Here is a 23,167-nt window from a genome sequence, read left to right on the forward strand (position 1 = left end):
GAGAACGTGCTTACGTTGTTGGTGACCAAATTGACCATCAGCCAATCAGATGGCAGGAGTGAAGATGGCGGAATCGGAGATGAGCGTCAGGTAGGAGCATAGCAACAAACTTTATTTTAAAGTCTGGACTTAATAAACAACTATTTGAAAATTATTTGTTGGCGGGAGATGATTCATCCCCAGTATGTCTTCCTAACTCGTCGGGTTAGCAGATACGTTCAGATTTCAGAATTTCTATTTTGAGCCCTGAGCAACACGCTAACTTAGCTTAGCATCTGCTAGCAGCTCTGGTTTGAATGACTCGTGAGCAGCGCGGTGTGTCAGCCGCATGTCAACAATAGGACGGCACTGCCGGACACTACGGCCAGGTTACAGTCTTTTGACTTGCAGTATTAAGTCAAAGTGGTTTAGTTAGCATCCCGGGTCAGTCTGACCACGATAACGCCAACGTTGCTGATAGAATCAGAAGAAGAGCTAACCCTTATTTTAAAAAAAACATAAAAATCATATTCCCTGCTGTCACGTTCGGTCTGTCAATAAATTAAACCAGCTGATCTGTCACATGCTGTTAATATTTCCAGTGCACTTTTCTCAAAACCAAGGAAGACCTACTTTGGACGTTATAATATATCACCATTTAATAAACTACTTTTTTAAGTGTTCACCTGAAGGCGCTTGACGATGCATCACGTAGATTAGTTCCCCCCTTGTTGTTGATAATCACATTTTCCAACGAAGTGTCATTCTTGTTTTAGGAGCTGTCGAGAATTATGGACTATTCTCCTCGGCAGGTCTGCACTGAGAGAGCCGGTATGTCTGCTTGACACTAGTAGTCATGAAATGTGAAGTGTTATTAAATCTGAAGGTAAACCAACAGATGTTCTTCTATCTGACCCCCACAGGGTCAGATAGAAGCCGAGCTGGACAGACATTGGGACAGACTGCATCAAGGACTCAGTTACTACAAACCACCCAGGTACGCCCGCTGTTATTTTTAATTACAGTTACATTACTTTTTAGGATTCCTAATGTAGTTGTCATTATCGCTGGTTTTAGCTCGTCCTCTGCTGGGAAAGTGAAGGACAACAAAGATGTTGCGCAGCCTTTGAAGGAATTTGGTCTGAGGATCAGTAAACTTCTGGTAAGAAATCAACAACTCCTTTGCCAGAAAATGTCAGAAGTGTTTGGTTGAATGAATGAATGAAGGAAGGAATTTGGATTTTCTGCATGTGCATACAAAATAAAACATACAATATATTGTATTATTAATCATTTTGATGGCATGTAAAAAAACAAACAAACAGAGGGTGACACAGAAAAGTACTGTATAAATTTACAATAAATAGATAAATACAAGTTCTACCTATACAAACCTATTGCACAAAATTATTTATCAAGTTATCACAGAGCGATTCATCATAAAGAATAATGAGAAATATAAACTGCACCACAAAGGAAAATTTTGAATAATTAAGTAGTTTGTATTGATTCCAATAAAAACCTTTTGCTTGGTTTTGTTTGAGTGACTGCAGCCACAAATATGTCTATTTTTATTGTAGACATATATATTATAACTATTTCAGTATCTCTGTCTGTATTCTGTATGAATATTTTAGTGAGTTTACATAATATAAATACGTCCAATTGTAGTTCATGTGTTTCAGTACATCTTTCATGACCTAAACCATTTTAATCAATAGTCTTTTGATATCCTTACAGAATCTCGATGAGCAGCAGAGTGTACAGATTTTACAGTGCTACCTACAGGAGGACTACAGAGGAACCCGTGATTCACTCAAGGTACTTGTTGTCACTGCTTCGACATATGTGGTGAAATCTTCGTCTGCAATCTTTGTTTTCAACAAAACTTTTGGTTTTACATGATATTAAGCTTCTTTTTTTTTTCCGCCTTTGTTGCTATGAATTAAAATTTCTGTCCAATATCTAATGATAAAGTGCTTTTATTTAACATTACAGGTTGTTCTCAAGGATGAAAGGCAAAGCCAGGCGCTGCTGCTGAAGGTCAGTGCAGAGCTTTTGAGGCATGCGCAACTTTTTTATTTTTTTTAATGCACACAAACCGATCTGGATGCACAAAACTACTTGCTACTCTCACAAATGTAATATCAATAATACGACTCAACGTATATGTGTTCCTTCACATTAAGGCTTTTTGCTGCTAGATTATCCAGCTTTCTCCATCACTCGATTTTTGATGTTTCAATGTAACTTTGACTTTTTATTTTAAATTTGTTGTTACAGATAGCTGATTATTACTATGAGGAGCGGATGTGTCTGCTCAGATGCGTCCTCCTCCTGCTGACTTACTTTCAGGACGAGCGCCATCCCTACAGCGTAAGAATCATTTTTATACAGTCAGATAGGTGAAGAACAACTTTTACATGAACCATGTAGTTCTTGTTTTTGCTTCTGTACTGTAATCGTGTGTGCGTGTGTGTGTTTTCTGCTCAGGCGGAGTACAGTAACTGTGTCACTAAGCTGGAGAAAGACCTTGTGAGCTGCTATCAGGCACAGTTTGAGAGTCTCTTCAAGGCGGAAGCGCCAACATGGGAAACCCACGGAAACCACATGGTGATTTAAAAAAAAAAATGACTGACTGAATGATTGACGTGTATTTAGTTGTCATTCTATATATATTCACTCACGTTTTTTGTTGCTCGTGTTTCCAGACGGAGAGGCAGGTGTCGCGCTGGTTCCTGCAGTGTCTGAGAGAACAGTCTCTGCTGCTGGAGATCATCTTTCTGTATTACGCCTACTTTGAGATGAGCCCTTCTGACCTCCTGAGCTTCACCAAAATGTTCAAAGAAGAGGGCTTCGGTCTGCGGCAGACAAACAGACACCTGGTGGACAAGAGCATGGACGCGCTGGTCGACCGGATTGGGTAAGTGCACCTCCGAAGAGTTTGGGTTCATTTTGGCAGTTGTTAAGTTTGAATTCGGTAGGATCTGTTCATGAAGGATATTGAAGGATATTGAACATCAAATGGTGAATTATTGCCACATAGTTCATTATAGAGCACATTAGCATTAGGAATCACAATAGCTCCGCTCCGCTGCTTTTTTTTTTTGTTGCGCATTTGTTTGCTTGACTGACCTATAAACTGATGGAGAGTTATTGCTGAATTTACTGTTTTCTGGTTTATATATATATTGAGAGTTTTATTTGTATTGCCAGCTTTTTATTTATTTTATATTAATCTCTTTTCTGTTCCTCTTGCTTGCAGATACTTGAGCTCCCTCATCCTGGTGGAAGGAATGGACATTGACTTCTTGCACAAGTGTGCTCTGGAAGATTGTACAGAACAACACCAGTTCTCCAGTGCTGCAGAAGTCGTTAAGGTTTGTCTCAAGTAAACGTTACCACCGGTGGTGCACCATCTACCGTTTTTGAGAATCAGTGAATTCGGCTGAAAGCTTTCCAGGAATGAAAGAATTAAGTAAAACCTCGATTTCTGAGTATTTCAAGGGTGGGCAGTTGAAAACCTGGTCTACTGTGGAAGGCCGACCTTATTAGATCCACTGAGTTCTGCTCCTTATGCATATATATATATATATATATATCTTTTAAGTTTTTTTGCTTGCCTTTTTTTGAAGGTGCTATACAAGGAAATACATTAAAACAAAGTGATTAAAAAAAGGAGAATAAACAAAGTAAAATATTTATTAAAATAAAGGTCAACAAATTTGTATCGTCTATTAGAAAGCTTAAACAGATAATAGTGTTTTAAGTCCTAATTTAAAAAAAAAAAAAAAAAAGGTAAAATGTGTTTGCAGGAGGTTTTTTCCACAGGTGAGCAGCGTAGGAACTAGAAGCTGCTTCGCCTTGTTTGCTTCTTACGGTGGGAACATTTAGTAAACCTCAAGCGTCTCAATGTGTCACATTCTGCAAGATAATATGAGATGCATTTATGCCCGAGAATATTCTAGATTATAGTTTGACTGATCATGGTAATTCAAGGTGCCATCTCTCAACACGGTAAACGGTTCTACCACAACCATGAACTTACTACAGAGAAATAATAAAGCTGCCGCGACAATTATAAAAGCAAAATAAAACTAAAATTGTACGCAATTTTCGTTGGACTCGTTTGATATTTCAGCCTGTTCATTTTCGTCGCGTCTCTTCCAGGAGATGGACCAGCTGCTGCTGACGTTCGGGGACATTCCTCATCACGGGCCAGTGCTGTTGGCCTGGGTCCTGCTGAGACACACTCTGAGACCGGACGAGACCAGTCCGGTGATCCGGAGGATCGGCAACACGGCGCTGCAGCTCGGAGTGTTCCAGTACCTCTCTACCATGCTGAAAGGCCTCGGAGTCTCTGGGAATAACGTAAGTTATTGGCTTTGAGAAGACAAGAATCACCTTTAGGTAAAATGGAGACACTATTTCATTAGAAGAAGTAGGTCTTTTTAGCAGGTCACAATCCACAATCTAGGTTTTCTATAGTTTGTTTTTTTTACTTCAATAATATGTTTTCACTCTCTCCTTCCAGTGTACAGCAAGCACAGCAAAAATGTGCATATATGGCCTCCTGTCATTCGTGATCACTTCTTTTGAAGAGGAGAGCCTACAGGTACGCGGCGTTATTATACAGCAGTGTGTCAGGTTGAACCTAAATTGCTAACGTGCTTTCTTCTCATGCCTCAGATTGACGGCGTGGCCACGCAGTGCTCTCACCTGATTGATGCTGCATGCGAGGTTCTCTCTGCTCCCAGTTTGGCTGAAGTCTTTTGGGAAATGGTGCGGAAGGCAATCGAAGGATTTTCTTTCATTTGAATTTGGGTAGAACACGTTTGGACAAATGTTGATGTGCTGTCTTGTTTTGACGTTTTTTAATTGCAGAAGCCTAACATGGGGCTGGGGATGATCCTGGACAGCGCAGTGGGGATGTTTCCTCACAAGATCGGGCCTCTGCTGCAGCTGCTAACGGCACTTCTGTCCAACAAATCCACCGTTAAAAAGGTAAATGTTATGCAAACACACCAACGCTCTCTCTCTATTTATTTTTTTTTTTTGGTCTCCTGATGTAAATACACTTTGACTTCTCTTCAACAGGTTTACAACTTTTTGGATAAGATGTCCTTCTACACACAAGTTTACAAACACAAGCCCAACGACGTCATATCCAAGGACGACGAGACACTTTGGAGGAGGCAAACGCAAAAACTCCTCTACCCTCTCGGTTAGCCTTTTGTTTTGTTTTCTCCTACGCAATCTAAACACCTACATAATATTATTTATAGATTACATCTCAGATAACTGCTTCTTGAATTTCATGACCTTGTGTTCCAATGTTTGGTCTCCCTCCCTCAGGCACGGGGCAGACCAACCTGTGGATGCCGCAGGGGGTTCTGGGCCAGGTGATGATCGGGGGCGAGCAGAGCTACGTGGTGAGGTGGGACTACTCCTACAGCTCCTGGACTCTCTTCACCTGCGAGGTGGAGATGCTGCTGCACGTCGTTTCAACTGCAGGTGCTCGTCTCAACTTCTTCTTCTGGGGGGGAGAGGAAGACGACTATACAAATTTCAGTGTTTATAAAAACACAACCGCTGTCTGTTGAGCCGGCAGGTTTTTATAATTCTTTTAAAGTTTGTTTTGATTGAAAGTTGATCGTGAAGCTCATCGGTTACCTCACGAAGGGAAATGAGCACCAGATGAAAAAGGGCCACAGTTTTGTCTCTTTTAAGTTTTCCTGGTTTTGAATGCGGGCACGTATATTTAAATACAAATTTGTTAAACAAGAACACATTGTGTATTTGTAAGGAACAATGTTCAGCTGTAAATGTGCTTAGTTTTTTTGTTTTTATTATTTATTTCAGTGTTGTGGTCAGTTCATAATCGAATACGCTTTATAGTCCTTTGTAATGAAGGAGCAACGCTTTGCATTTTTGGCATTTCGAGCCGAAACAGAGTGAAGGTAGATCTTTTGTTAAGATGTGCCGCAAAGATGAAATGCTTCTGCGTTCTGACTCTTGAATTCAGTTGACTCACTCCACAGTTGAGACCTGCTTATTAAAGAGAATAGGTTTGTTTTAGTGCTCACCTGGAGTAGAATAGCAGTTTTCACATCATCACTTTGTGTTTATGGACAAATTACACAATAGTCCCGTTGTTGCTGAGGCTGATTTACATCCAGCGACCCGTCGGTGTTTTTGATCATCATGAATGAAACCTGCCGACTTATCAGCTGAAGCTAACTGGTTGTTGAAGCCCGTTGAAGTTTCACTGCAGATTTCCATTTTGTCGTTCCAGATGTCTTGGCTCACTGTGCGCGAGTGAAGCCCATCCTGGACCTGGTCCACAAGATCATCAGCACCGACTGGACGGTGTCTGATTGTCTGCTGCCGCTCACCTCGCGCATCTACATGCTGCTGCAGAGGTACAGTGACCTCCCCGGGACGGGAAGGCAACGGCGTGTGTTCTTTTGGATTGGATTTGGAAAACATACCTGGATTTGTTATTTTTCTTTCTTTTGTCTTTATCAGATTAACGTCAGTTATCAACCCTCCCGTGGACGTGATCGCTTCCTGCGTCAACTGCTTGTCTGTCCTGGCTGCCAGGATGCCGGGGAAGGTGGGTTCTGCCTTTCACTTCAAAAATGGAGGGTGAAATTAATTCTTCATACATTTACCAGATTATTTTTCTCTTTCTTTTTCCCTTCAGGTGTGGTCCAGTTTGCATCACACTGGTTTCCTCCCATTCGCCTCCAACCCTCTGACCACCATGGCTCAGTGTCTCAGGTGAACTAGAAATATTTCCCGCCTGGTAAATATAACACGCTTCCTTTCTAAACTACTGAGAAATATCTTTTTCTTTTTCTTTTTTGTTTTCCCAGTGCTGAGGGAATGAAGGCAGGTAATTACGGCAACCTGCTGGTCCAGATAGAGCAGCCCAGAGGCGAGTACGCTGTGACCATCGCCTTTCTGCGCCTCCTCACAACCCTGGTCAAGGTGATTCAGCCTCCGAAGAGAACTGTTATATCTGTAATCGGGCTGCTGTAATGTGCAAAGGGCATATTTGATTGTGTTGCAGGGTCAGCTCGGCAGCACCCAGAACAAAGGTCTGATCCCCTGTGTGCTGCTGGTGCTGAAGGAGATGCTGCCCACGTATCATAAATGGCGTTACAACGCCTACGGAGTCAGAGAAAGGATTGGTAAGGGTTTGTTTTTTTTATTATTATTCTCAATTGGGGGAAAAAAGTGACTGTGAATAATAATAGACTCCTTCATTTCTGTGCAGGTTGTCTGATTTTGGAGCTGATTCATGCTATTCTCAATCTGAGTCCCGAGGGAGAGGACCAGGGCAGGTGAGGATGAGTGTTATATCTCATGGAGGGACAACAAATACACACTTAACAACTTAAGTGTAATATGAATAGATCATTAATTTTCTTCATTTAAAAAAAAAATATATATATATTTTTTTAAACTAACCACGAAGACTTTGTGACTACAATCTGATAACAGTACTAATAACAGTACTACGTGGAAGTTGTATGCATCACTGGGAGAATTTCTGCATAACAATATACTTTAGTCAGTCAATTTACAAGATGAAATCATTGTGGTGAGCGCATCGCCTGTAACCCCGTGAAGTTTCTCACGTTCTCCTCTCGCTCTTGGTGCAGCACTCCCACGCTGCAGTCTCTCTGTATCTACAGCCTGGCAAACACCGAAGCTGGACAGGCGGTCGTCAACATCATGGGAGTCGGTGTGGACACGATAGACGTCGTCCTGGCCGCACAGCCCAGCAGGTGAACCGTCTGATTAAATTACATGATTTCCTCTTCGCTTTCAACAGACCCTGACTTTTACTATTTGCTGCATACATTATGTTTTAATGGTTTAAAGTCTTTTGGGTCATTGTGGCTGAATTGATGCTTTACCTTTATGTTCGCCTATATGAGATAAATCCACATGATATATTTCACCCCTTCCCGATGCTTCCAGCTGTGGCTCTGAGGGTCCCGGTCAGATCCTCATCCAGACGGTCAAACTGGCCTTCTCCGTCACAAACAACGTCATCCGGCTGAAGCCGCCATCCGACACCGTGTCCCCTCTGGAGCAGGCGCTGACTCAGCACGGCGGCCACGGCAGTAACCTCATCGTCGTCCTGGCCAAATATATCTACCACAAACACGACCCGGCGCTGCCTCGTCTCGCCATCCAGCTGCTCAAGCGGCTCGCCACAGTAAGACTTACCAATGGTGGTAGAGGATTACCACGGTTTTTGTTGAATGGCGTCTTAATATTAATCCTATAAGTTCAAAACAAGTCAATGGCAGATAAAGCAGCCTGCCAACGTCATGTTGCTGCTGCTGCTCATCCCACAGATGCATGTTCCACTCAAACGTGGCACGATTCAAAAGGGAAATTAAGAAACGGGCTTCGCAAATGTGTGAGATTTAGAATTATTACTAAGCACAGATTTACCCAATTTTTTTCAGCTTCGTTTTAAACATCAGCTAAGGAAATGAACAGCGAAGCAATTTGTCGTCACTCTGAGAAGTAAAAGGCCACAGAGGCTGGACTTTTCTTTAATTTCCACTTAAAACACACACTGCACCAGCTGGTTGTTCAGAGACTCGGTTCTGCCACAGAATGTAAAAGTAGCCTCGCTTTAATTTGACTGTACTGTACCTTTAAGTGTCGCCGTGATGAAGCGCTGAACTCGTGTTGTGTTCAGGTGGCGCCCATGTCGGTCTACGCCTGCCTCGGCAGCGACGCCGCCGCCATCCGTGACGCGTTCCTCACGCGGCTGCAGAGCAAAACCGAAGACATGAGGATCAAGGTCATGATCCTGGAGTTTCTCACCGTCGCCGTGGAAACGCAGCCCGGCCTCATCGAGCTCTTCCTCAACCTGGAGGTGAAAGACGGGAGCGAAGGTTCAAAGGTACCTTTTGTTTTTTTGTTTTTTTTTGCTTTTAGTGCCGCAGCTTTAGGACTGCGGGTCATCGCAGTGTTTTACGCCTTGCAGGAGTTCCTCCTGGGCGAGTGGAGCTGTCTGCACGTGGTGTTGGACCTGATCGACTCCAAACAGCAGGGGAAGTACTGGTGCCCCCCCCTGCTGCACCGAGCAGCCCTGGCCTTCCTCCTCGCCCTGTGGCAGGACCGCAGGGACAGCGCCATCTCTGTCCTCCGCACCAAGTACGCACAGTTTCTCACAAACTTCATTTTTACAGTCAGAGTCTCTGAAAACTTGTTTAATTTGCCGTGCTTTTCCTCCAGAGAACGGTTCTGGGAGAATTTGACGACGCCTCTGTTTGGGACCCTCACACCACCTTCAGACACCGCAGAGGTACTTTTGCTTTGGGGCTCGCATACATTTAAGAAAAATCTGTTATTTTTCAGATTCATCTCCAGAAATAGTAGTTTTTTTTGAAGATCTGAGATTCTTCTTCTTTGTAGTACGATATAAAGGACCTGAAAAGAATTCATATATATATATAAAATATTATTTATTTTTTAGGGATTAAAAACCCACGAAACCTGACTTTTTGTATAATTGTAATCGTGTAACCACACCTCTGTTTTTGTCATTTGTCCCCCGCAGCCTTGCGTCCTCGAGACCTGTGCCTTTGTCATGAAAATCATCGGCCTGGAGATCTACTACGTCGTCAGGTAGCCCCGCATTTTATCTCCTGAACAATAAACTTCCAGACGCTCCCCTCCCGCCTCACCTGACGGCTGTGGCCTCTGTTTGGCTGCAGCGGCTCCTTGGAGCAGTGCCTGAAGGACGGCCTGCAGAAGTTCTCCAACGCCCGGCGCTACGAATACTGGTCGCAGTACGTGAAGTCGCTGGTGAGCCACGTGGCGGAGATGGAGGAGGAAGGAATCTGCTGCTTCGCAGAGACCCAGATGTTGATCTCTGCTTGGCGCATGCTGCTGATTCTCGCCACGAGCCACGTACGTGACCGGAGCTGATGGCAACAAGCTTTTGTCTTGATTTGTTGTATATATGGCTTCTAGTCAGAAGCTGATTTATTAAATTTTTTTAGCTCAGCTTTGTTAGCTTAGCATGAATAATTAAAGTATATATTTCTATATAATTTCCTCCTTGATCCGTCTCAATTTGCCAAAATCCACCCTGTGCTGCACACGAAAGGTGCTTGTATGTCTTAATTCCAAACTGTCCCAGTGTGGATGTATGATGGTGTTTTGAAGGAGATTGTAACCTCTTATAATATCTTGTCATGTATATTATTATTAATATAATTGAAACTCACTGAGCCAGACATTCAGAAGAAAAAAAAAGGTTTTATCGTCTTGTAACTTAACCAAATTAAATATTTGACCTATTGTCCAAACTAATTCTTCATGGTTTTACTCGAGCAGGATTTTTTTTTTGAGTTGAATAATATTTGCTTTGTTTTTAATTTTCAGTCCGATGTGATGCAGCTGACAGACGATTCAACCAAACTGAAGCTTTTCATGGACGTTTTAGACGGAACTAAAGCAGCTGTGAGTCGCCACAACTTGAATAACCACGCTGTATTTTATCTATATTTGTTCTTCCTAATTTGCTAAATAATTTCTCTCCTCCAGCTGACGTCGCCCACGTCTGTACCTTGTCTTCGCCTCGGGTCCATGATGGCCACTCTGCTCCTCATCCTCCTCAAACAGTGGCGAAGGTGTGTCTTCATGCAGTTGATGCTATTTAACTCTTGTTGTTGTCTTGTTGACTCTTGTTGCTCTGTGCGTCTCCAGTGTGGTTGCAGCGGCTCCGGACATCCTGTCGCCGCTCTCCCTCATCCTGGAGAGCGTCCTGCAAGCCGACCAGCAGATGATGGAGAGGACCAAAGCCAAAATCTTCTCTGCTCTCATTTCCGTGCTGCAGATTCAAGGACTCAATGGTAAGAAGTAACTTAAACGCAGGTAAACGCGCCGTTTTTGACCGATCATCCACACGAAGCGACGTTTTAGAAGCCCGAAAATGTTTTTTGTTTGTTTGTTTGTTTGTTTGTTTGTTTTAAAACACTGGTCCCAGAGTGGGGAAATTCTAACTCGCCGGCTCGACTTTGAGGTGTGGACGATCATCTGTGGGAAAAAAGATGACGATGTTGCCCCTATATGCTCCAGCAGGAGTCCACTTCTAAATTTCTATGTGTTCCGTGTCTTTTTTTTTTTTTGCGTTTTCAGTGTATTTGGTGAGTCACAGCGCCCCTAAAGGCCTGGCATATGTACTACATGCCCTGAAGCCTCGTGTTCATAGTGACGAGTGGACGGAATTTTTTTTTGAGAACCTCAGGGAGAAAATAAAGATTGTTTTTGTTCACGCGTCTCTCTCTCTCTCTCTCTCTCTCTCTCTGCGTCTCTCTCTCTCTCTCTCTCTCTCTCTCCTCCCCCCCCCCCCCCCCTAGGCGGAGATATTTCCCAGCTGCCCCAGCTGTTGCTGTCGGTGTGTGAGACGGTGAAAGACGAGGCGCTGGCGCTCATCGACAGCACTCGTCACGCGAGTCAGATGGGCGACGCGGTGGAGGACGAGGACAGCATGGAGACAGACTGTCCTCGCGGCCCACAGAAGGACCAAAGAGACGGGGTGAGGCAGGCAAACACGGGCTCATCTGACTAATAATCTCATTTTAAGAGGTAGAGGTGCCAGAAAACAGAATTGCGAGTGAAAACAGCCACGAATCAAGAAGAAAGATGCTCACTTATTTATTTAATCTTGTTTTTGTTTTGTTTTTTCAAGCTTGATGTAATTCAAACTTTTACCTAATTCAGTCCACTTTCTCACTTTTGCCCCGCCAGGTGTGTGTCCTGGCTCTCCACTTGGCGAAGGAGCTGTGTCGCACCGACGAGGACGGCGAGCACTGGGTGTTGGTGATGAGGAAGGTTCCCGTCCTGCCGTCGGTCCTGAGCGCCGTGGAGCTCAGCCTGCGCTCCAAGAACAACCTGTACTTCACCGAGGCGGCTCTCCACCTGCTGCTCACGCTCGCCCGCACTCCGCAGGTGAACGCCGGCCAAGTAAACCAACATTTTTTCACGCAGACTCAACGTGTCGGGACTTTAATGACGTCTTCGTTTTCCCCCCAGGGGGCGGCGGCCGTCGCCGGAGCCGGAGTCATTCAAACCATCTGCCTGCCTCTCCTCAGCGTGTACGAGGGCTCTTCCAACGGGGCGTCGCAGGTGAGAGAGTCCACAGTGTCCCAGTAAGAACAGAGCGAACGAAGCATCAGAATGACCTGATGACACTGAATTCCTCTCTGCGCCCGAGCAGAGCTTCTCCCGGAAGTCCCAGGACTCCGCCTGCTGGCCGGGAGTTTACCGCCTCTGCATGTCTCTGATGGAGAGTCTGCTCAAGACGCTGCGCTACAACTTTGTCAACGAAGCCCTGGACTTCGTGGGAGTCCACCAGGAGCGAATTCTGCAGGTGGGACTGATTTCACGTCTTTCAGCAGAGACAGGTTTACGGTTTTAAGGGTTCATGTCAGAAAAGTGAAGCTCTCACTGCTCTTGTTTCGTGTCCCACATGACGCCGTCGTCTCTTCCTCAGTGTCTGAACGCAGTGCGCACCGTGCAGAGTCTGTCCTGTCTGGACGAGGCCGACCACACCGTGGGCTTCCTGCTGCAGCTCTCCAGCTTCTGTAAGGAGTGGCAGTTCCACCTGCCCACGCTGCTCCGAGACATTCAGGTCAGTCCACTCGTCGTCGTCCAACAAGGCCACGACTGGAGCTCCTGTCCTGAAGGTCTTCTCTCTCTCTCCGCAGGTGCATCTGTGTTACCTGTGCCAAACCTGCACGTACCTGCTGCACAGCAAGAAGATGCTGCATCACTACCTGCAGGTCAGAAACCACCAACGTTACTGAAGTTACAAAGAATACATTAGGAACGCCGTCACGCTCTATTGCGCATCACAACTAATCGACACTCGATTGTGAACTTCACTAATCGAGGTGATTCTTCATGTTCGTGTAAGATCGTTTTTCCGCGCTCCACAAATATCAGGAACGTCACGAACCGACACGCCGCGTTAAGAGGAACCTGTTCAGACGTGTGAAGTCACATTGCGAATGTTACCAATGTGCCACGACTGACGGGGGGGGGAATAACCGTAACACGTCGCGCCCGCGTGGAATCCCTGCATCACCAAAACGGATCAGAGCAAAGGAATCAGAATTGGGTCACTTCACTCTCATCCGCTGTGTTTCTGGTCTCAGGCTAAAAACGGCGAGGCGCTGCCCCCCGGGCCCCTCCCCAGGACGCAGCGGCCCCCTCCGGCGAAGGAGGCGGCGGCAGCGGCGGTAGGTGGAGGCGAGCGGGAGGAGGCGGAGCAGAAAGCTCTGCTGGCTGTGCAGTGCAGCCTCCTGAAGATCCTCAGCAAGACGCTGGCCACCCTGCAGCACTTCACTCCCGACTGCTGCCAGATCCTCCTGGACCAGGTCAGAACCAGAACACACACACACACACACACAGAGAAACGGTTCAAACTCACGCAGCTCTCCCCCGTGTGTCAGTGTATGGACCTGGCCGAGTACCGGACGCTGTTCGTGCTCAGCTTCACCACGCCGGCCTTCGACCCCGACGTGGCGCCGTCGTTCGGGACGCTACTGGCCACCGTCAACGTGGCGCTCGGCATGCTGGGCGAGATGGAGAAGAAGAAGGAGCCGGTTTCCCTCAGCATCGTCGCCCTCGCCTCCTCGGAGGAGATCCAGGCACTGAAGTGAGTCGCTCTGTCGCCTCGCTCGTCCCGGGAGACGCCGACGCGACGGCAGGAGAAAAAAACCTGTGTGTGTGTGTGTGTGTGTGTGTGTGTGTGTGTGTGTGTGTGTGTGTGTGTGTGTGTGTGTGTGTGTGTGTGTGTGTGTGTGTGTGTGTGTGTGTGTGTGTGTGTGTGTGTGTGTGTGTGTGTGTGTGTGTGTGTGTGTGTGTGTGTGTGTGTGTGTGTGTGTGTCCCCCTCCCTCCCCCCAGGTCTCTGCTGATGTTCACCATGGAGAACTGCTTCTACGTCCTGACCTCTCAGGCGGTGCGCTGCCTCAAAGACCCCTCCATCCTCCCGCGAGACAAGCAGAGACTCAAACAGGAGCTCAGCTCGGAGCTGGTGAGACGCCGCAGCTTCGCTTCAAACACCAAACATGATTTTTTTCGGCAGAACAAACAACATTACTTAGTTCCTGCTCTCTGATTAATGAGTATGAACTGTCCCCCCCACCCCCCTCACACCCCCTCCCACAGAGCACGCTGCTCTCCAGTCTGTCCCGTCACTTCCGCCGAGGTTCCCCGTCGTCGCCGGCCGGCGGCGGACTCCTCCCCTCCTCACAGTCCAAGCCCGCCACGCCGGGCTCCAAGGCGGCGCCGGAGGGCCAGGAGCCGTTCATCCAGCTGGTTCAGGCCTTCGTCAGGCTGGTGCAGAGATAGTCCTTCATCCTCTTTTTTTTTTTTTTTTTTTTTTTTTTTTCGTTCACACCCGGTGTTTTTGCGGATGTGAATTGTGCCGTGTTTCACATTTATGCTTTTTTTTTTTTTTTTTGAAATTTCTAACTTTATTTTGCCAAAAAAAAAAAAAAAAAGAGAAAGTTCGCCCACCACCAAAGCGATGACTTTGGAAGCCGCCTGACCTCCAGTGAAAACTGTTCCTCGTGACCTCGGTTCTATTAAACATCAATGGTCCTTCTTTTTCTTTTTTCTTTTTTCCACAGGTCTAGTTTTATAGGCCGCCGCCGCCACGACGCAAAATAAACCCGGACGCCCTTCAAGTGCGACTTAAAATTAGTTTTAAGGTTATATATTCATTTTTTTTTTAAAGTGGTGGTTAAAAGTTCATCCTGTACAAGTCATTTTCTGTTAATTCTCGGAAACGTAACCTATTTTCTTATTTGTGCTTCTCCGTGTGCGAGTTTCCAAAAAGGCTGCCAACATTTGTACTAAACAAAACTTGTGTGTATTATATGCTAATAAAGGGACTTTTATACCACAACCGGTTCTCTTCGTCTGTTACAGTGTGATTTGTAATTTTTCTTATGGCGACACGAGTGATTATATGTAAATATTTGTTAAAAGGAGTATGTGTCGGCGCTCGTTCAAGCTTACGAAGTTACTATGTACAGCGCCCATTTCAAAAAAATCACGTTTATCCCCTCAGTGACCGATGAGATTTTTAATATCTGGGACGGGAACGGCTTACATTCTTTGTTTAATTTGTATATAGACAATACTTTTTGTTCCTTTGAACAGTTGGTCAAAAACTTCAATGTTCCAAAGTCACACTTTTCTTCCGATATCTGCAATTAGGAAATTTAGTTAGACTGTTTTCCTTTACGTCCCTCTCGGTCACTGGTGGGTGAACTCTTGGACTGCCGGACAGACGTTTAAAAAGGTTTTAAGTAGGATCTAGAACTTGCTCGCGTCTTATCATGAGACCAATTTGAATGGACTTAAGCGGAAATGGGAAATATGACTTGAAGGAAACCTTATCGGACTCAGTTTGGCAAAAGGCCAATATTATTTCTTCTTCAATGTCACAGACGTGCAGTGGTTCAGTATAAAATTGTTCACCGTTTGCACTGGTGCAAAGACAACCTGTGAAAACCCAAGCCAGATCTAGACCCTTCGTGTTCAAATGGCGGCCATTTATATCCTAACTTGCACAAGCTCTGTACTTTGAATACCAAATGTTTGATATAACTGTAATTTTGATGTAGGCTGCTTTATTTGATCTGGTATAGCGGATCCGATTTTTTATTTTTCCAAAAAACAGTATCTTATAAATTCAGAAAAACAGCCATTTATAAAAAAAAATTTAAATTTTTATCTCATAATTCTGAGTTAATTATGTCATTAATTCAGAAAAAGTAGATTTTTATTTTTTCATGTGAATGCAATACGCTTCCATACCAAATATATATATATATATATATATATAATTATTTTTTTACTTTTTGCAAATAATTTAATATATTACACAAAAGTATTAGGGACGCCGAAGAAGAAAAAATTTGCAGGTAAAAAAACAAACCTTCGTGCACTTCAGAAAAAGTCGAAAATCAAAGTCGAGATTTAATTTTTTTTCCAAAGTGCGTCCATCCACATGCCAGCGGTGTGACGACTTTTACAAAATGCATCGCAGGCGGTTTAATGAAGCGGTGAAAAGATGCTTCAGGACAGAATTTAGCTCATAAACACGGTCAGTTATCAGTATCGGGACTAGAAGACACAGTAGTAAGCCTGCAGCGTTATTCCGTCACGTCGAGTACGAAAGATAAAGGAACGGATCCCGGGCTGCTTATTTAAATGTTCTTATTAATCAAGGAACTCCTGTGTAAAATCACATGTTCATAACAAGTACTTATTTTTTTAGCCCCAAAAAAAGTTTTTTCCTTCAATGGCCCTAATATTCTTCCGTAATATGTAAAGTAGCAACAAAAGTGTAAATTGTTTTAATCAATAATTTACTATGACTGGAGTCATTGAATTTAAACAGATTTTTTTGTGCAAAATTAATATAGTTGACCATTTTATTTACAACAAACTTGAAGTTGGCCGGTTGTGTCTCTTCAAAATAAAAGCAAAACTCGCCAGGTTTCATCAGTCAACTGTTTTCTTTACTGCATTTGGACATAATTTCTTTTCACAGACGGGGACCTTAAAACTTCCTACACATAAAACAAAAAAGTAAAAACACGGTCGGTAATAAAATACACTTTCATGTTCTTATAAAAAGAAAAAAATAGCAGGCAAAGTATATACAGAGGCTTTTCTTTGTTTTTTTTAAAGAGAATAAACTTTTACAGCTTCAGTACCTAAAGAACATGTGCAATAATAAGGTGACGCTTTGCCAGCAGGATGACGAAGATGAAGATGAAGAGCAGCGGGTTCAGTAGCCGCAGTGCACAGAGGCGGCGCCGCCGCCGCCGCTCTCGTTGGAGGAATCGGACCGGGCGCCGCTCTGCTCGGGCCGGCGCTCCGCTACTGTCCATTGATCGGCACCTCCTGAAAGAAGAAGACGACGATGATGATGGTGATGGTGAAGAAACAGGAAGCTGGAAAGAAGCCGCAGCTGCAGACATGCAGGACGAACGTGCAGCCGTCGACATTTTGTTAAGATGCTTATTACCTTTACTTGTTTATTCAGTTTTAGACACATGAAACACTAAAACACTAAATTATTCCTGCTTCACGTCTAATAAATACTCAGACGACTGCGTCTCACTAGTATTGGATTTAGCACTACTGGTGCTACTTTTGGCCTACTAGTACGCAATCAAACCTATTTTCTTTACCTCACTAGTACTAGTAGTGAGTGCCAAAATGTCTACTAGTGGTACTAGTAGGGTAAGTTTTATCTTACTAGTACTACTAGTCCACTAGTAGCGTACTCCTGACCTCACTATTAGTACGAGGGAGGCACAAAATGTCTACTAGTGGGTATTTTAGCACTACTAGTAGTGTCGAGGAGGCTACTAGTGAGTGACACATGCCTACTAGTAGGTTTGATTGTGTACTAGTAGGCAGGTAATTGTCTTACCAGTGAGAACAAAGAACTTACTAGTACAACGACCTTAAAAGTTTTCATGTTCTTTTAGTTCTTATATTTTTAGGAGGGAATTAAAATACCGACAGCTGAACAATATCTTTTTTTTCTTTTCTACTTTTGAGACGTATTACTACCCTTTCCTTTTCTTTACTATAATATATGAAAATAAACGTTCTGATTTAGAAGTATTTTCACACGAAACATCGATTGATCAGGGACGTCCTGTCACGTGCAGGAGTTGTTGAAATAGTTTTAAATCTTAATTTTAAACATTTTAGTTTAGGGGCCACATAAACACCAATCTCATCTGGACTGGGTCGGGACCGGTAAATTATTTTAATTTGAAATTTTCTCTGTTGTGCTGCAGACGATACGTCACGGAATCTCGTCTATACGTTTGCAAAATGTTGAAATTTACAACCAAAAGTAAGTCCAGTTTCAACATAAAGCAAATTTTACTGACACTTTCTGGTGCAAATAAACCAAATAAAATAAATGAATGAATGAATAAGAAGCAGCGTTGGCGCTCGGTTAACCGTCTCCTGACTCTTTGGCGAGAAAGCGAACAAGCATGCCTCGGCCTCTTCATGCATCGTGAAAATGTCGCCGTCGTTTGATAAAACCCTCTTTTAAAAAACGCAGGCGGAGGATTTACGCCGTCGCGCCGCCGTCATGCAGGAGACGAAACTTCATGCTTCACGTCAACTGAAAGCTGCGGCGGCGCCGCACTGACCTGCCGCCGCTCCTCCACTCGGGCCCTGCAGCCCGGAGAGGCTGCAGTAATTTGTCTACGGCGTTAAACCGGCGGGGGAGGACGAGAGGGGAGAGAGGGACAGGGTGAGTCGCTGCTCCTCGTCCGCACTGGAATCCACACCGGGACGTTTGAGGGTGAAACTCACCTCCAGGTTCCCCCGGGCTTTCTTCAGCACGCCGTGAGTCAGGGACACTGCGGAGAGGGAAACAGCACCTCCGTTTATTTACGTCCTGAAACCAACGACGTGTTTCAGCCTCAACGTCTGACTTTGGATTTGCTGGAAGTTTCGTCCAGTTAAAAATCTGATTTTGTTGTTGTTGTTGTTGTTTTCTTTCCTTCACATCAGAGCCGAGACACTAAATGTGACACATTTTTCTTCTTAATTAAAAAAATCTATATTTTGAATAATTACAATTGATCTGAATGTATTTACTTTAAGATGATCATGTTTTCTACATATTACATTTTATTTGACTGTTTATTATATTTTTTTCGATCCTTAAAACACAAAGACTTTATCAAATTAAATACTGAAAATGTATAATACAAAATTGTCTCATAGGCCACAAACAGCAGGTGAATATATCTGCTGCATGTTTTATTTGAAACTTATGTATAATAATGTCATTTGCACTTAAATTAAATTAAATAAATTTTTTTAAGTCTAAATAGAAATAATATTGAGGCAAATTCACTATTTCTGCCTTTTCACTTGATCACAGTCGCACGTTTATGAAAACTGCAGGAGTCTGAACGTTCTCAGCAACGTGTTTTACTGTGAAGGTATTTTCTCCTTCCACGTTTCACGGGACGTTTGAGTAGACGAAGCGACCCGTACGCTGATCGATGATGACCCTCTCCATCCCCTCCTTCAGCTGGTTGGTGGTCCGCAGACGTTTGACGGCTCCGCTCAGCATCCTCTCCTGCTGCGACAGCCGACTCTTCAGCCTGCCGATCTCGTTCTTCAGCAGCTCATCCTGATGCGAGGGGCAGAAGCAAAAGGATCCGCTTGTAAAAGATACTTAGTTCGCTTAATTCTAAGTTGTGCGGCGAGTCTGGTCACCTGCTGGTTGTTGTTGCCGTCCCCTGCTGTGTTCCCAGCCGGCAGAGAGACTCTCCACACCAGTTTGAGCAGCCGGCCGGCTTCCTCTAAAACCTGCTGCATCGTGTTCATGCTGCCGGATAAACTCTTCAGATGCTGCTGCTCCAGAACCTGGAAGAAAAGAAAAACTTTTTTAAACACAATCTAAAGTTTCGGCGCCGCGGCTCCAAACGAAGCGGGGGTTTTTCCGGACCTTGTTGTCGGAGCCGTGCTGTCTGAGCGCGTGCAGACTCTCCTGCAGCTGCGAGTCCATGCTGCGCGACAGCCTGCGGCCCTCCGAGATCTGCTTGCGCAGGGCGTTGTGGTCCTCGATCAGGCCCAGGACGTGGCGGCCGCCGCGGCTGGCCCACATGCGGTGACCCGGCACCAGGCGGGACGGCGGGACGGAGGCGCTGTCGCCGGAGCTGCTGCTGAGCGAGCCGCCGTCCGCCTCTGAGGGACGGAAGGAAAGGAGCTCAAGACGCAGGTTTCATCCCAGATAGACGATTCCCAGTTAGACGACTTATTATAATAAGTTAATTATTTGTAACATTCCAGTGACCGAGGATGACTAGTGATGTATTTCTACACATAAAGACACATAGTTCCTTTGAAACTATCTATTTATCTAGAAAGCGTCTATCTGGGATGAAGCCGGAGTTCACGACGCGTCTGTTCTCAACCTGCAGCCGTTAATTTATCTGTATTTTCCTACCGTGTTGGAAACCGGTGTGTTCGCCGCGAGTTTGAAACGAATGCTGATGAGGATCGCAGCCTTCGCGTCCCGGCGACCTGCCGCCTTCATCTGCAAGAAAAAAAAAAACAAAACAAACGCCCAGCGTGTGGTTAGTCGCGTGCGACGCAGAACAAGCCGCCAGCCGAGCGTCTGGCCGTTCACCTGGCGAGGACAGCAGGTAGTTGATGTTGATGGTCTCGGAGCGGTTGGGGCCCCAGAGCAGCTGCTCCTCCAGCCGCTGCCGCAGCGCCGTGTTGGTCTGGATGCTTCGCTCCAGCTGCAGGCGGAGGTGGCGGATCTCACGCAGCAGCTCGCTCAAGTCCAGGGAGCCGGAGGGAGAGGCGGCGGCGGCGGGATCCTGGGCAGCTTCTCGCCACTCTGCAGCATCACAGACACACAGTAGAGAAGATTACATCATTTATCCAGCAGGGGGCAGCGATGAGTTCATGTTTGTGCTGTTAAATATTTTTATCAATTAGAAAAAAAGAAAAGTGTTTGTCATGTGACGTGAATAAAGGAATAGAGCTCAGGAATAATAACTTTAATGATTTAGATTAGATCGTTCTTTAATTCACATTGTTACGGCAGCAATGAGGTAAAAGAAGCTAAATATACAATAGACCTTAACAGAAAAGATAAACTACTGTGAAAAATATTAACAATAAGTAAACTGTGTCAGGAGTGTTTTAAAGCAGCAGGTATGGAGGTATATGACCATCGAATTTACAAAAATAAATATTTCACACGACAACAGTGTAAAAACATTTGAAATAATGACGTCACCAATTAAAAGTGTAAACCAGAGGTCTCCAACCCTTTACCTTTTAGCTTCCCTTTAGCGGAATATTATCTGTATATTATCATAGGGTCAATACTTACAATATGCAAATTCTATTCTTAAAAATGTCATAGAAATATTTTAATAAAGTCTTTCAAATGTTGTGAAATGGAACATAACTGCATCAAGAGAGTTTGTTTTAATCCTTAAAAAATGTTAAAAAGAGCATTAAGTAGAAAGCAAATCAAGTTTTTTCAGCAAAGGTTTGATTTACAGCTCGTTGACGATCATTTTATCTTTGAGTGGGCGGGACATTGGTCATTTTGATTGGCTGGAAACTTAAAAGTGGCTTATTTAGTTCAATTCTTTACATTAACTTATCATCCTTGTAAAACAAAATAAACCAAATCAAACAAATAAGAAAATCTGTGATCTAAACAAGAGTCACGTTTCACATAAAACATTACGACTCAAAAAAAATTCTAGATATTCTCACTTGCAGGCTGTATTATATGACCAAAAATCTGCCTAAATACTGATGAACTCCGCTTTGGACTGAAGGTTTCGAGGTTTCGAGCTTTTGCGTTACCGTCGTGTTTGTTGGACTCGGTCTTCATCTTCTCGTGAACCTGCAGCTCGACTCGGAGCGACTGCAGGAGGCGCTGCGAGTCGGACAGCTGCTGCCTCTGGAGCTTCACTTCGCTCTGCAGCCTGCAAACACCAGATCAACCGTTTCTGACGGCTTCCATCCAGACACAACCAGCCGTAACATTACAACCACCGGTACTTTCTTTATGATGGCAGGAAGAGTCGATGTGTTGACAGCAGCAGAAATAACAACGATTTTCAGCAAATTGAAAGGATGATGATGATTCTGGACATTTTGAACGTAATAAAGCCAATGACAGAATAACTTGCCAACCTATTAAGTTATTTACTTTGACATTCTGACAATATTGGTTGCAAAAGTGAAATTATGATGGTGGAAGACACTTCAGAGCATCTCGAAAAAACTGCAGCGCTTGTTTGGTTTTCTCAGCTTGTTTCGTTCAAAAGTGGTGAAGTTCGCTGGTCGGAGTGATTCGATCCTACAGAAGTTTTACTTATTATTATTCTTATTCAGCGTGAGAAATGTGTTTGAATAACAAATAACTAAAGGAAAAGGTTGAGATTTCTTTGGCTGATCGGTGTAAAAAACACAAAGTCGAGTGAGGAAGGTGATTTTTCTGATGAACACTTTTACTGTTCTAAAGAAGAACGATGAAACACGAGTGGATTTTTAGGGGGAATATGGAGGAAAAAAAGTTTTCCACCTATTCAACAGTCAAACTAATATCCTACTTTAAAAAAAAAAAAAGAATGTGTAATAACAGATAATAAAACCAGTCTTATGCGCCGTGTCGGGGGAGATCGGTGAGTGAAAGGGAGAGGAGTCCGGGTCTGACAGTAAGCTGGAGTCCTGGTTTCTGGTTTCAGCCTCACTGAACTGTGTCGGCGGGATCCGGGGTTAACGGGTCACCTCCTGCCATGATGGCGTTTACGTTTGTTCAGAGATGAACCTCCACCTGTCAAACTCTCAGGTTTCAGAGTTGTGCGAGTCGTATGTAATAATGATAACAGTAATGACTCTTTAGGGTAGTAATCGGCAGCTTCGGGTTTCGTGGAGGAGCGTCTTAATGACAGTGATTGTTGTTATGGCGACGGTCTAAAATGCAGAAAGAAACTTTATTTTGTTAGATTTTCAGGCCTACTGTTATTGAGCTGATGTTCTACACTTTGTTTACGACTTGAGGTGATAAAAGCTGTGTTGGTACCTGTGCAGCTCCTCTTTGCTGTACTGCAGTGAATCCTGCAGCTGAGAGTTCTCCTGGTCGCCGAGCTCCAGTCGCTCCAGCAGTCGGACGTTTTCCTCCCGGAGGGCTTCGCACTCGTTCCTGCTCTGCTCCAGCTTGGCCGTCCGCCGGGACAGAGTCTCTCGAAGCTTCTCGTTCTCCTTCTGCTTGTCTGATGGAGAGAAAAACAAAACGCTTGTACCTCATAGAAGAGATCAGAGCAGTTTGAAGAGGACTGGAGCGTCGTCTCTACACTTAGATTTTCACCTCTGGATCCCAAGCTGAGCTGCTCTTTGAGGGCCTGGTTTTGCCCCCAGAGGAATCGAACCTCGTTTGCCAGCTGACCCTGCTCTTCATTGCCGTGGATGAAAATGTTGGTGGCGGCTGCAACGCGGATTAAAACATGAAATTCTCAGTAAACCTTAGGAACATTCCTACACGGGATCCCAACAGTAAGCTGCGACATTCAGAGGACGCAGGCTGGTGGATTT

At 44.5% G+C, this 23,167-nt stretch overlaps 2 protein-coding genes across 2 annotated transcripts in view; one reads left to right on the plus strand and one right to left on the minus strand.

Moving 5' to 3' along the window:
- Nucleotides 1-49: 49 nt before the first annotated feature.
- Nucleotides 50-14,944, plus strand: nup188 (nucleoporin 188; the record flags this gene model as incomplete). The annotated part of the gene is made up of 42 exons (XM_080477316.1): nt 50-90; nt 756-810; nt 903-976; nt 1,057-1,141; nt 1,720-1,800; nt 1,978-2,022; nt 2,263-2,355; nt 2,473-2,592; nt 2,691-2,902; nt 3,245-3,359; nt 4,150-4,350; nt 4,514-4,594; nt 4,669-4,761; nt 4,864-4,983; nt 5,077-5,203; nt 5,335-5,493; nt 6,275-6,401; nt 6,508-6,595; nt 6,686-6,762; nt 6,858-6,972; nt 7,055-7,175; nt 7,262-7,328; nt 7,650-7,775; nt 7,972-8,212; nt 8,708-8,914; nt 8,999-9,168; nt 9,250-9,319; nt 9,575-9,642; nt 9,732-9,927; nt 10,405-10,482; nt 10,567-10,652; nt 10,729-10,874; nt 11,382-11,560; nt 11,773-11,973; nt 12,058-12,150; nt 12,242-12,394; nt 12,518-12,655; nt 12,732-12,806; nt 13,182-13,403; nt 13,479-13,684; nt 13,934-14,063; nt 14,198-14,944. 42 exons carry the CDS (start codon nt 50-52, stop codon nt 14,378-14,380), a joined length of 5,265 nt encoding a protein of 1,754 aa, XP_080333442.1. The 3' UTR covers nt 14,381-14,944.
- Nucleotides 14,945-16,544: 1,600 nt separating this feature from the next.
- Nucleotides 16,545-23,167, minus strand: part of cdk5rap2 (CDK5 regulatory subunit associated protein 2) — a 34,432-nt gene continuing 27,809 nt past the window's right edge. The window contains exons 41-51 of the mRNA XM_080476882.1: nt 22,944-23,060; nt 22,659-22,848; nt 21,434-21,555; nt 20,229-20,444; nt 20,046-20,135; nt 19,545-19,783; nt 19,313-19,462; nt 19,088-19,226; nt 18,395-18,441; nt 18,229-18,283; nt 16,545-16,951 (exon numbers count right to left, since the gene is read on the minus strand). Coding sequence (XP_080333008.1) covers nt 16,836-16,951; nt 18,229-18,283; nt 18,395-18,441; nt 19,088-19,226; nt 19,313-19,462; nt 19,545-19,783; nt 20,046-20,135; nt 20,229-20,444; nt 21,434-21,555; nt 22,659-22,848; nt 22,944-23,060 — 1,481 coding nt within the window. The 3' untranslated portion in view covers nt 16,545-16,835. The remainder of the gene's footprint in view (nt 16,952-18,228; nt 18,284-18,394; nt 18,442-19,087; nt 19,227-19,312; nt 19,463-19,544; nt 19,784-20,045; nt 20,136-20,228; nt 20,445-21,433; nt 21,556-22,658; nt 22,849-22,943; nt 23,061-23,167) is intronic.

This window comes from Lipophrys pholis (assembly GCF_963383615.2).
Source record: "Lipophrys pholis genome assembly, chromosome: 12".
NCBI lineage: Eukaryota > Metazoa > Chordata > Actinopteri > Blenniiformes > Blenniidae > Lipophrys > Lipophrys pholis.